The sequence below is a fragment of the Micromys minutus genome, assembly GCF_963924665.1.
Source record: "Micromys minutus genome assembly, chromosome: 31".
Lineage (NCBI taxonomy): Eukaryota > Metazoa > Chordata > Mammalia > Rodentia > Muridae > Micromys > Micromys minutus.
In genome coordinates this window covers 15,579,638-15,592,870 of record NC_137966.1, presented here as the reverse complement: position 1 = coordinate 15,592,870, position 13,233 = coordinate 15,579,638, and the positions used below count along the sequence as shown (strand labels likewise).

Here is a 13,233-nt window from a genome sequence, read left to right as displayed (position 1 = left end):
CTAGGTGTCCATATACCCTACAGACTTAGCCGTCAGTCTGCTTTCCGACTGAACACTAGGGTGTTCACATGGGCCGGGTCTGAACAGCTCCATAACACCTGACAAACTGGGTGGTGGTGGTGCATGCCTTTAATCCCAGCACTCTGGGAGGCAAAAGCAAATGGATTTCTGAGTTCAAGGCCAGCCTGATATACAGAGTGAATTCTAGGACAGCCAGGATAACACAGGACTCAAAAAACAAAAAACAAAAAAAAAAAAACAAAAAAGAAAAGGTGTTGTGTATTGAGGCTGGGATAAAGCTCAGTGTGGGGAATACCTGCACAAAATCCTGGATTCAATCTCTAAAACCAAGAAAACAGATAAGGCCATTAATACAAGCCTGTTTTCCAAGCCGTTGGCAATCTGAGGCAAGAGGATCTCTGCAAGTTTGAGGCCAGCCTGGTCTACACATCAAGTTCTAAGTCATCTGGGACTATGTAACGAGGCCTTCCTGATCTCAAGACAGATTTTGTGTGATTCCATTTATATAGACAGAAACATGATCATAAATCACAAATTAGAGGTTACCATGAGTGTGGTGGTAAACATTCATTCTAAGAGAGGCAGGTAGATCTCTGGGAGTTTAAGACCAGTCTGGTTTACACAGCAAGATCCTGGACAGCCAGGGCTATATGGAGAGACCTTGTCTCAAAAGAGGGGTGGAGGCTGGAGAGATGGCTCAATGCTTAGAGCTGATACTTCTCTTGCAGAGAACTCAGGTTCAGTAACCTGCACCCACAGCAAGCAGCTCGCAATGCTTGTAGCTCCACTTCCAGGAAGTCCAGAGCCCTCATCTGGTCTCCACAGACCACCACATATGCAATGTACATTCACACAGACACATACATGTTTAAAAAAAAAAAAAAATCCTTAAAAGGGATGGGGTGGGGAGCTGGGGCACAGTCAAACACATCTTTAATCCTGGGGTTCCAGGACAGCCAGAGCTATATTGAGAAACCCTGTCTAGAAGACAAACAAACAGAACCAAATCACAGACAGACTACATCAAAACAAGAAAGAAAGAAAAAAGAGCAGAGGGTCTCAGCATTGCAGAGAACCGGAGCCTGTACTGACTGGCAGATTTTACCAGAGCAATGTGCTCTATTAAGGAATCATAGTTGTGTAGTCTGTCTCTAGAACCTGGAAATTAGCCTGATTCCCACCTTCCTACCTACTCCCGAATTATGAACCCTGATGCCCTGAGACTGCAGCCCCCAACACAAGAGGGAAGGAACCAAAAAAAAAAAAAAAAAAAAAAAAAAGATTCTAGAAAAACCTTAGTCATGGTCAATGCATTTACAGTCTTTATTGTAAAGAAGTTGCAGTTGTAACAGGGGACACTGAAATACACAATCACGGATTGTTCTTTCAGAAGAGAGAGGAATAGATCCCATATATACAAAAATTGTAAACATGTTCACTTAAATACCAACGTAATTGGTCTATGCTACAACGTACAGGGATGTTGTTTAACTGCAACTCCATGGGGAGGCATTTCGTCTGGAAGAATGAGATATGGCAACGCGTTTGGTTTTGACTTGATGTGAAAAGCCAGCTTCAAGCAATGCATGAATAGTCTGCTACGCACAAGGACCCACACCTGGTCTGGGCCTTAAAAGGGGATAGATGACAGACTAGGGAAGGACTGGTTCAGGAAGCCAAGGTTAAGCCATTTACAGGAACAACTCTCTCCAGTGACACCCTGGGCAGATGAGACCTCTAGTCCTCTCCTTGTAAGAGACTTGTCTTGCCTGGCACCCAGGGACCCAGTTCTCAGTTCCCTAGGGAAGGTCTAGCTGAAGGGTGGGTGCCCAGGCTCATAGCTGTCTTTCTTTCCTGGCCAGAAGCACCTACACCTGGGCAAGAGCCACACAGAAAGGGGCAGCTTATGGGGGCACTATGAGATGAGACCTTAAGAATTAATCACAATCACAACACTGACAGGACTGAGCTGCTCTAGGGATCCTGCTAGAGGAGTGGAGGGAGTCTCTGGACAGGGTGGGCCACCATGATAGGAGCCAGGGCAGTCACTGTCACCCACAGGGACATGGGACTGGGAACAAGGGCCATAACCCCCACCTAAGGGTACAATTAGTCTCTCTTGCCTTGGTCCCCAGAAGCCCTTGCACCCTGCCCTAGAAGGCAGCTGGACTTCTGACCCTAGAGTGGACAGGTGAGCCCCTGGTTGGCTAGCCGGTGAAAGGAATGCCTTCCAGGCCAGTCCACTCCAGGAAGTACTGTTTTCTCAGGGCCTTAAGACTGAGATCTCTGGCTAAGGGGAACTTGGTGGGGACAGTCCAGGCACCCCAGGGAGGCTACTCCCCTTGGTTCCAGAGGCCCTCAGTGGCCACCTTCTCTGTCCCTGGCACGGCAGGACCCAGAAAAGGTCTCAGGAGGCCTTGAGGCCTACGGTGGTGAGGTGGCCTTCCAGCCCTGGCCGGAGCCTAACAGCTTCTAATAGGCAGGCACCTGGTACCCTTTGGGGCTGGTGTCCAGGGTCTCGGTGAAGGGCGGGCTCTGGTATGTTTCTGTACCCTCCACACCACTGCCCACAGGGTAGCCTGGGTAGGCCTGGGCAGCCCCAGTACCTAGCTGATCTGTGGCAAAGAGAGACATATCGGTGCCTAGGCGGAACCGCTGCAGGGCCTTCACGGTGAGCGCCACCTGGATGGGAGAACCAGGGTCAGCTAGGGAAAACCTGAAGACACCCTCAACCCTGCCAGCCACAGGACCCTCACTCACCCAGCTGAGGATGGAGAAGAAGCTGAAAGCGATGGCGGCACGAGCCGCATCCCCGGCCTGCGCGGTGCCTGGCCCAGGCGCTGTGCGTTGCCACTGATTGGTGAGGAAACAGAAGCCTACGAACCACAGGAAGGACCAGACCCCTGCAGATGGGGTCTGGTGATCAGATGGTGCTCCGCCACCAGGATCCATGCTCTAGTTAAACCACAGGACTTCATGCATTCAGAGGTTCAGTGTCCCTTAGGTTCACCAGCAAATCGCCATTCATATGACCTCCAGAGCCCCGCCCCTTCGAAGCCCAGCCTTGCTCGGCCCATTGGCCACCCCTTTCTCTAGGCTGGCCAAGAGCCCTAAAGAGACCCCTAGGTGTTCTCAACTCAAGACTCCGACCCTGTATCTCTAGGTTACGCCCTCCTGTGGCTGGGTCCTATCAGCTCAAAATTCTGAGGAGCATTTTTGAGCCTGCCACGGCCCCTGAAGAAGCTCTGCAGTAGTCCCCGCGCCTGGTCCTGTTTCTTAGAGGCCCAGTCACGTTCCCTCGGTCTCCCCGATTGTATCAGGTTCTACCTCTTCTCCGAGGCCAGCCATGCCCCCCTCTCGCTCACGCACCAGGTCCCGCCCCAGCACCGCACCGCACCCTACATTAGGCCCCGCCTCCCATCGCCGGCCCCGCCCACCTGAGAAGCCCAGGTCCAGGAGCACCGCACGCCGACGGTCCTTGACGCTGCTGATCTGCTGAAAGCGCGCATCCAGCAGCAGGAAGGCCACGCAGGCGATGAAGGCCCCTAGACCTAGTACGACGCCGAAGCGGCAGGCTCCCGCGTTTCCGTTGAAGACGCAGCGCAGTTCTGGACCGTTTTCTGAGTTCACGTAGCCCTCGTTGACGATCGGCCCAAACACGGCAATAGAAAACACCTGCAGAGCAGCAAGCAGAACCTTACACCACTGCCTGAGGCATTCGTTCCCCCCTGTGAAGACTCCAGGTCTTCATGCCTGCTGTCCCAGAGTTCCTCTGCAGCTCTGAACCCATTTCCCACTCCTTCGTGTACTGTGTAATTATTGAAAATAAAGTAGCATTTAAGGAGTAACTAAAACTGCTATTTACATTTACGTTTGCATCAGGAGGTGGAGTAAGAAGGATCAGAGGAAGGTAGCCTTGGCTACTTGAGACTCCAACAAAACAATAATACAGGGCCGATGACATGGCTCAGCAGTTAAGAGCATTAGCTGTTCTTCTAGAGGGCCTGTGTTCACTTCTCAGCACCCACATGGCAGCTGCCGTAACTCAGTTACAGGGGATCCAGTGCCCTCTCTGACCTCTGCTGCACACAATGCACGCATGACATTACATGCAGTCAAAACACCTATGAACAGAAAGTAGAGGAGCCACTCTCCTCCCCTTTATAATGGGCTCTATTTAGGGTTCACATTGCGCTTCTCAGGGTCACATGACTGCTAAGAGGAGCCACCCCTCAGGTCTTAGAACCTTATGGCCTCCCAGAGTATACTTCAAGTGTAGAAACAGGAACCTTCACCTATATGGATGACTTCCAGGGTTGTGGTGGGCCAGAGCGCTGTGGAGGGTGAAGTCAAGGGGCAGGCTGTCTAGAGAAATATGCAAGCCTTTCCGTTTTTTGAACCTGACCTCTGCACACAGGACCTGTGTGTGTCTGCTCCTCAGTGTCCCACATGGTGTTAAGTAGCCTCACTTGGGATGCTGGGTCCAAGAATGTCCACCCACAATAGTGGGCATTTCAGAATTGATCCCTGTGAGTAATGAGTTATAACATCAGTCAAGAGCACTGGGGCTCTGAAGGTGAACACTGACTTCTAAGGTTTGATCCAACCTCAGTACCTTCTTCTGGCCACCAATCAGCTCCCCAAGGCAGAACAGAAGCAAACCACAGTCTAGGCCGCCCTGCGTTTCTAAGGAACATCCTCTGGTCCCAACTTCTATTATTTCACTCTTCTCACTAAAATCCTTGGTACTGGAGTCATGAAAAATGCCACAGCGTGCTCATGTTTCCTGAGAGCAATCCACAAGTCAGGATCAGGAAACTGTTTCTCCTTCAGGTCTTGGGGGCAGGTGGGGGGGGGGGCGCTCCAACCTGGGAACCGCCCTCTTCCAACACAGGCATGGAGATCAGAGAAATGCCAGATGGGTAAAATCCAGAATTTAGCACCCACTTCCTAAATCTTCTTGCCCTAGGACCGGCAAGACATGGGATAGATTAAACCCCGTCTGAGCGTCCATGCCATTCCCAAGAAGCCCTCCCAGATGAGCCCCTTCTAGCTACACCAGCCAGGAGCCTCCTTATCCTCCTTCAACTCACAGCTAGACCTGAGGGGTCTAGGAAGAATCACCTCCCTTCAAATGAGACTGGCGGGTTGGTGATCAGGCAGAGGAAAGAAACTGCGCATTCCCCTTGGCTCCTATACCCCCTCTTCCATCTGGAATTCAGTCCCTGATTCACTGGGAGAATCACATCCGCAACTCTGTGCCCGCTTCCAGGTCGTGGGAACCGGAAGAATGAAAAGAAGATTGAGCAAGGGGACTGAGTTAGACCTAAAGAGGAACTGAGGGCAGGGGGGGACCAGCGGTGACCTCTCAAGGTCTATTGGTAACAGTCCTTCCACCCCCACCCCCTCCCAGCGCACCCGCAGGTGGGCGCGCCTAGCCATGTGACGTCACCCTAACCTGAGGGCGGGGGGGGGGGGAGGGACCGGCGGAGAGGAGGGTGAGGGGCGATGGGCAGGGGGTGGGTGAGGGTGGGCGATAAGGGATGCTAGGAGAGACGGGGGACCGAGAAGGGGCCAGCTTAGGGGCCACTCACCCAGGACACGACCCGCAACAGGGTCTGGGGCCGCCGTGCAAAGCTCACGGGATCAAAGGCAGCTCCCGCACGGCCCGCGCCAAAGGATGCTCCCTCCATTGCGGGACCTGTGCCTTCTGTCCGTTTGTCCCACCGGCCTGCCCTGCCGGAGACCGCCCAGGGCTGATGCTGAGGCTGCTGATGCTGTGGTTGCTGCCTCTGCCGCCGCCTCCCGGGAGCGCGCGTCGGCTGCTGCGGGGGCGCGCGGGGCGGGGCCGAGCCAGCGCCCCCGACTATGTCCACGCGCCAGGGTCTGAGCTCTGCCCTCAATCCTTCCCACTCGCTCTCTCCCGAATGACAGAGTCGGAAATAGAGATATTCTCAGGAGACACAGAACGAAGTCGTCGTGGGGTTTAGAGGTGGGCAAGAGAGAAGGTAAGCTCCGATTTTGCCATGCATGGCCAAGAACATCAACAGAAAGGCAAGTGCTTCTCTCACCAGGAGAGCCTCTTGGTGAGTATGTAAGAGGAAACTGAGGCCCAGCATCTTGACCTTTACATTCAGGGATAGGGAACGAGCCGCCAGCCTCAGAAGACCAGAGGTAAATTGCTGGGGGCCTTTCTCATTAGCCCTTGAATCAAGAAAATCTCAGCTCAGAGATGTGGTGCACACTTGTGTTGCCTGTGGCTCACATCCCCCCCCTGTATTCTGGCTTCTTCAGAGATTGTACCTTCCTAATAGGATCAGGTGGGAAGAGTGGCAGCTACCTTCACAGGTACTGTCTGGGAAGTAGAGTCCACTGTGGTCAGCAGTAGTTAAGGCTGGGCATGTCTGCTTTCCTTTGGCCAGGTCATTTCTTCCAGAAGCAATTTCCATCTCTGGTCTCCTGGATTAATCTCTAGCTAATTAATCCTGAGTTAGGAGCGGGGAGTATCAGAGATAAGATCTTGTCCCAGTTGTTGCCTAGTTAACCCTGGCCCCTGCTGGGATCCCCATAGACCCCCCAGCCTGACTAACAGACCCACCTGATGCTCTTTCAGTATCAGGCTGGTGGGAGAAGGAAAGTTCACATATATGGAGACTACAGTTTACTTTGTGTGACTTGTTCACTCTTCAGAGGGAGGTGTAGCTGGAGGAACTTAGCCTAGTCCCTAGAAAAGCCGCTGGTTCAGTCTAGTTGGACACAGGTGGACATTCCATCCCGTCTTCTTTTAGCTGTGAACAGATCTGTGTGATCACCCATTTTGCCCTTCTCCATCATGTTCCTCAGCACCCAAACGATACAGCACATTCTTTGAAAAAAACACAGTTCTTGGGCTGAGTATATAGCTCAGTGGTAGGTTGCCTGCCCAGCACGCATGGGGTGTTAAATTCCCTATGATCAGCAAAACAGTTGGTGCTCATACTTTTAACTGCTCCCCTTAGCAGTAAATTCAAGCGGTTACCTGTCTATTCTAGTACCTCTCCTACCCCCTTTCCCTCAAAACCCAGTACAACCAAGCCCCTACCCTGCTTCTGGCCAGCACCTCCACCTGCCATTTTGGAATCAACCTTGCTTCTCCTGGTATATCCATACAGTTTACACTTCCGATGTTTACCTCAGAGCCCCATTTTTCTTTTTCTTTAAGATTTATTTATTATATATAAGCACACCGTAGCTGTCTTCAGACACACCAGAAGAGGGCACCAGATTTCATTAGATGGTTGTGAGTCACCATGTAGTTGTTGGGATTTAAACTCAGGACCTCTGCAAGACCAGTCAGTGCTCTTAACTGCCAAGCCATCTCTCCAGTCCCAGCCCCATTTTTCATTGCTGAACACTTACCCCTTTGAGTTGCTTCTAACACTGGGCAAACAACTCTCAAGTGCCAGCTCAATCCTTAACCTTGCTTTACACTAATTCCGTTTCTCTTGATCTGGATGCCCTGTGAACAGGGGATGAAGCTTTTACTTTCTAAAAATAAATTTGTTGAGTTGGGTTTTCCTCTGTTTTCAGAGAGGATCCATGTAACCCTAACCCTAACCTGGAACTCAGTGTGTAGACCAAGCTGGCCTCACGCTTCAGACATCTGCCTCTGCTAAGGTTAAAGGTAAAGTTATGTGTGTTATCATACCTAGCCTTTTTTGGGGGAGTGAGGGGACAAGAGTTAATGTGTTTTGAACAAGACAGTGGTGGCGAATGCCTTTAATCTCAGCACTTAGGAGGTAGAGGCAGATGATCGCTGTAATTCCAGGCCAATCTGGTCTACAGGTTTTGAGTTCCAAGCCCTCCCGAGAAACCATGTGCATATTTGGAGGAGAGAAGACACAGCAACAAATGTGTTTGGAGTGTTTTGCCTGAATGTATTTCTGTATGAGTTTTTGTACATGGTACCCACAAGAGGCCAGAAGAGGATATTGGATCCCCTGGGACTGGAGTTACTGGTCAAGTCACTACATGGGTGATGAAAGAGCGGCCAATGCTCTTAAGTATAAATAGGAAGCTGGTGTGTGTGTGTGTTCAGACTTCAGGGAAAGCCAGGAAAAGGGGAAGTGAGGAGAAGAAGGAGCAAAGAAGCCAACAGTACAGGCAGAATGTCGAGATGATCCTTTTAACAGGAAACCCCTGGTTCCATGGCATGGCTGCATTAAGCCTCATCAAAGAGAAGTCCTGGAAAAGGAAATGGGCAACTTCTCTGCTGGCCAGCTGCTCCTGTATCCTTTTTGCTGTCGGACTCCTGAGTACCCTTTGAAGAAGCCAGCATACCCAAGGACCTCCTTAGATGGAGATGCCATACTGGAGGCACAAGGAAGCCATACATCTCTATGATTATAGGACTGGGGCACACATGCTGCTGGTTGGGATGTCTGGCCTAAGGATAGATCCAGAGATGCCCAACAGCTGGGGGGGAGTGGTGGTTTATACTTAGCAATTCTCAATTTCACCAAGACACAATCCCAGCTGCGAGCACTCTGACCACTCCCCATCTGTACCCCTCGTCGTCTTCCTTCTCACCCTGGGAATTCTAACACTTCCTGAAGAGTTTCTGTCTCGGCTGCTCCACAGTGATTCTGCCAGAACTCGCTGAGAGGACCCAACCAATCACAGAAAGTCAAAGCCGCGCCAGTCCATTACTGTAAACCCAAGCACAAAACACACAGAAACCAGCCCCTAAATCACTTCATTTTATTTTGGTCTCAAACGCTAAGGATGCTGTTCCCAGGATCCTCGGCTGACATGCTTGTCATAGAAGACCATGTGCCAGGCTGACAGTGGGCACCATGGTTGGTACACCCTAAGAGAGAAACCTGACAAGCTGGGAACCCTGCTTCAATTCTGAAATGCAGAGTTGCCAGGGTCACACTTCTGTAGGCAGCCGGGGCTATGTAGTAGGAAGGCAATAGGCCAGCCCATCTTCCTTTGAGGCAACTAGGTTCCAAATGTATAATGGGTGCGGGGGTACCCTGGACCACTCCTGCCTCTCCAGTCCCATGGGGCTTTAGCTGAGGATGCCACCCCAAGTGTCTGCAGTAACCTTCATTTCTTAGTAGGGCTCCCACAGGCAGTGTTCTAAGGGATCCCTCCCCACCACCACAGAAACAAGCTTCAGCTCAGACGCACTTTAATCTAAGTCAGGCCGTTGCCCATTGAACCCAGCTGGATGCGCCACACACTCTGTGGTGATCCTTAGTCACAGGAGCCGTCCTTCCAGCCGTCACGCCATCGCTCATCGACCCTTGAGCAGTCAAAATCGGGCTTGCCCAGCTTCCGATTCACCTCATTGTGCAGGCGGCACAGCCACTGGCTGAAGGATACTCGAGTGCTGGTGTCTGGCTGGTTCCTGCCTATCCTTTGAGAGAAGCACATCAGGATGTAAGGAGATGCTGGCTCATCTGTCCCTGCCAGTGCCTGGGGTCGGGGTCCCATTCCCCAGGGACAGGAAGGCCAAGAGCAGAGCTGAATCTAGTCTCTCTAGGACCTGGGCCACTCCCAGGGCTGCTCACACTCATCTGACTTGGCAGGCGCCCAGAGCAAGATATAGGAAAGTAGGCAAGTTTACAACCTTGTAACAGTTGAGAGCCACACCCCTTGGTCTTTAGCCTTAGGTATAGACAGGTGGGGCCTGGCACAAGGGACTGTTTCTCAGCACCAGGGGGCACACACAGTGCAGCAAGAGCTCCCCCTCATTCCTAACTGCCCAGGCTTCGCATAGCAAGTGCAACTGCCCGCACGGGTCTAACCTAGAAATAACTACGGAGAACAGGTTAGGCCATTGAGAGCGATAGAAGTTTGTTTCAGACCAATTTTTAAAGCCCTTAACCAAGCTGAGGGATTAGCTTGAGCAACCAAATTGAACAACTTGGGAGTCCTGGCTAATCTGCCAATGAGGAATAAGTAAGGCAAGCCCTTCCTAAGAGCTTTAAGATTAACAAAAGCTCAAATAACTGGGCTTTTGAGAAAGGAGAAGGCCCCCGTGACCCAACATCCCTTTTGGTGATCCCTCTCCTAGAAACCTGTCACCTCTGCATCTACTACTCTAGGACCCTCTCTATGACATCAGCTAGGGCCCCTTCAGGGACCTTACTGACCAGGTACAGCCACAACTTACCTCTTCCTTATGTCTTCTGCACACTCCTCGCAGGGGTAAAACTTGGAAAATATATGTATGAATTGGGCCATATCCTGCTGTTGTTCTGGCGTGGGCATGTCCGGGTAATAGGCGGCCAACGTATGGAGGAAAGCCCAGGTGTGGCGACCCAGTTCTTCCCGATCCTGTGGACAATCCTCCCTAAACTTGATGTCCCGCTGCAGAAGTAGGCCGACTAAAGGTCAGTTCACTCTTACCCAACCAGGAAGCCCACAAAATTCCAACCCAGTGGCAGATTGCTTGCGCTGTACGCCAGAGGCCTTCGGTTCAGATTCCCAGTATCACCAAAAGTTAAAAAAATAAATAAATAAAGGAAAGAAGAGCACTCCCTTTTTCAGTTGGCAGCCAGTGGCTGAAAGCTTAAAGTTTGATCCTAACGGTGTGTGTGGGTGAGGGGGTGGACGTGTTTAGGCATAGCCAACCCTGAGGGCTTGGGCCCTGCGGAGGCTGAACCGGTACCCGGAAACAAGTGTGGGGCGGGGGACCGGGACCGGGTGGCCAAGCGGGGCATCTGCACCTTCTGCTGGGTCCGCATCCACGACTTGAAGTCCACGCAGGCCCGGCACGGTCGCTTCCCTTGCTCCAACCCTTGCGTCGCCGGGGCCGCGGCAGGGGCGGTGTCATCTCTATGCCTTGCGCCGCGACCCCGCGCGTCAGTCACCAGGTCGTCGGTCATCTCGGAGCGCGCGCCGCCCGGCAGGAAGGAGAAGCGACTGCCGCGAGGGAAGCCCGCGGGCTCGCTGGGCGCCGCCATCTTGCCGTCGTGCGGGCAGCGGGGCCAAGAGGGCGTGCAGGACACCGCCGGCGGGCGGCCGCAGGAGCGGGAAAGGCGGCACCGGGCTGGGCTCAGGCTGGGGCAGGAGGCGGGGCCTGGCGGCGGGGCGGGGCTGGAGGCCGAGGCGGCGGCCCGGGTCGCGGCGGAGTGGGCGGTCTCGGGGCGGGAGGAGGCGGAGCCGGAGGCCCGGGCCGGGGCGGCATCGGTGGCTGCGGCTCCGGCTCGGCGGATGCTATTGCGCCTGCTCGTCCGCCGCGAACCGGGCGTGCGTGGTCCATGGTGGGGTTTAGGCTTCCTCCAGAAGAAGTGAAGTGTGTCGTGGAAGGCGCGCTCCGACTGTGCTGAGATCTTGGGCTGAGATGAGTTCCGAGATGCTTCTCGCATCACCCCCATCACTTGGCTCAGACCCTTACCAACGGCAAAATTTGGGGTCTTTCGGCCTTACGACGTGCCCACCTACACGCTTCTCGGTGCCTAGGCAACGCGCGACGGGGCGTGGTCTCACAGAGACCAGACAGTACTAGTGGCTAGAGGCGACCTGTGCCCTACTAACTGTCCTCCCACCCGCAACCTTGAGAGGGGGCTGTCCTCATCCTATAGCCTGAATAAAAGATTATCCTATTTCAATAGCAGCATCACGAAAAATTTTTTGAGACAGGGCCTCATGTGTAACTTGGGCTAACTTCGAACTCTGTATGTAGCCGAGTGAAGATGACATTGAATTCCTGAATCTTTTGCCGCCACCACCTGGTCATACCACCTCAAGTGTATTCATTCATTCACTCATTCATTCATTCACTCCTTCTGCAAATATTTGTACAGTGGCTACTCTCCTCCAGGTGCTGTTTCCCCACACTGAACGAGGAACAAGCCTCCCTTGTTAGCCTTTAACCAGTGGTGCAAATGGGGAAAACCCAGTCACCAGAATAAATCTTATTTACAAAACTAGTGGAAGCTGTGCAGAGGGTGTGGAGACCCTTAGCACAGGCCTTTGAGATAAGAAATCAGCTCAAACTCTTGACATTTTTCAGAAACACCAAGGCCACTGGGCGCAGGATTTTGGGAAGGTAGATAGAGGCAGAATCCAGAGTTGGATCAGGACCTATTTATGACCATGCTAGGAATTGGCTTCTTTTTCCTCTAAAAACAGTGGGAGATGTGCAATTTGGACAGTGGATTGTTTTGTTTGTTTAATTTATATTTTTTATTATATATAAGTATACTGTGTCTGCCTTCAGACACACCAGAAGAGGGCATCAGATTTCATTACAGGTGGTTGTGAGCCACCATGTGGTTTCTGAGATTTGAACTCAGGACTTCTGGAAGTGCAGTCAGTGCTCCTAACCACTAAGCTGTCTCTCCAGCCCTGTTTTTATTTTTTGAGACAGGGTTTCTTTAGTGTAACAGTCCTGGCTGTCCTGGACTCTCTTTGTAGACCAGGTTTGCCTTAAACTCAGAAATCTACCTGCCTCTGACACCCAAGTGCTGGGATTAAAGGCATGTCCACCACACTCTGCTGAGAGCAGATTCTTAGAGATTCGGAGAAATCTTTCTAGGCCCAGAGTTGGGGGCTCCTCTGTGTGCATCTGAGAGGAGGCAGTGGCTATGAAGACGTTTCTGGAAAAGCCAGTATGTAAGTTGTTAAAGGCAATGTCAAGACTTGGTCAAGTAAGGAGCATGACCTAGTGACAGGAGCCTGAGTCCTAGCTGCTCAGGAGCAATAATATCCCAACTTTGGCAATTTAGCAAAACCCTGTCTCAAAAACAACAAAAACCAAAACAAAACATCCTGGGTCCTTTTTGATTGTCCTGTAACAACAATTCAAAGAGCAAACTGTTAGGCACACACCCTGGCAGGAGGTCACGGCTGGGTGGAGAAGAGGCAGAGGAGGCGGGTGAAGTTGAGGCGGCAGACACTTTGATGGTAGAACTCCAGACAGCTTTTCTTTCCTTGGCTAAAGGAAAGGAGCCTCAGATGGTTCTGTTTCAGAACAGTCTTGTACAAAAGACCTCATTTCTTTCTTCCACCTGCCAGGTCTGCCCCTCCCCCCGGCACAGTCTTCCTGTGATGAATCTTCTGGGTTTGTGCTTGAAGAAGAACCAGGAAACTGAACCGTTTCCTGGAGTGTAAATGCTTTGCAGGGATTCTGCTTAGGGCAGTGTTGGGGAATTCCACTTCACTTCTTCCGGATGCTCAGAGCTCCTTCAAGCACCCTGTGTGAGGCCATCCATAATC

At 52.1% G+C, this 13,233-nt stretch overlaps 2 protein-coding genes across 3 annotated transcripts; both read right to left on the bottom strand.

The window, feature by feature from the left end:
• Positions 1 to 2,493: 2,493 nt before the first annotated feature.
• On the bottom strand, positions 2,494 to 5,714 carry SYNGR3 (synaptogyrin 3; the record flags this gene model as incomplete). Its single annotated transcript, XM_080942138.1, has 4 exons — positions 2,494 to 2,703; positions 2,782 to 2,924; positions 3,459 to 3,696; positions 5,616 to 5,714. 4 exons carry the CDS (start codon positions 5,712 to 5,714, stop codon positions 2,494 to 2,496), a joined length of 690 nt encoding a protein of 229 aa, XP_080798264.1.
• A 3,050-nt stretch (positions 5,715 to 8,764) lies between these two features.
• GFER (growth factor, augmenter of liver regeneration) lies at positions 8,765 to 11,039 on the bottom strand. Of its 2 annotated transcripts, none has more exons than XM_080942020.1 (3): positions 10,740 to 11,039; positions 10,184 to 10,380; positions 8,765 to 9,424 (listed from the first exon to the last, which is right to left on the bottom strand). In XM_080942020.1, the coding sequence occupies exons 1-3, from the start codon at positions 10,974 to 10,976 to the stop codon at positions 9,262 to 9,264; spliced, it is 597 nt and encodes a 198-aa protein (XP_080798146.1). In that variant the 5' UTR covers positions 10,977 to 11,039; the 3' UTR covers positions 8,765 to 9,261. The 2 variants fall into 2 exon arrangements, with proteins under 2 accessions (XP_080798146.1, XP_080798147.1); XM_080942021.1 differs by having other exon boundaries at positions 8,765 to 9,419.
• Between the last annotated feature and the right edge of the window lie 2,194 nt (positions 11,040 to 13,233).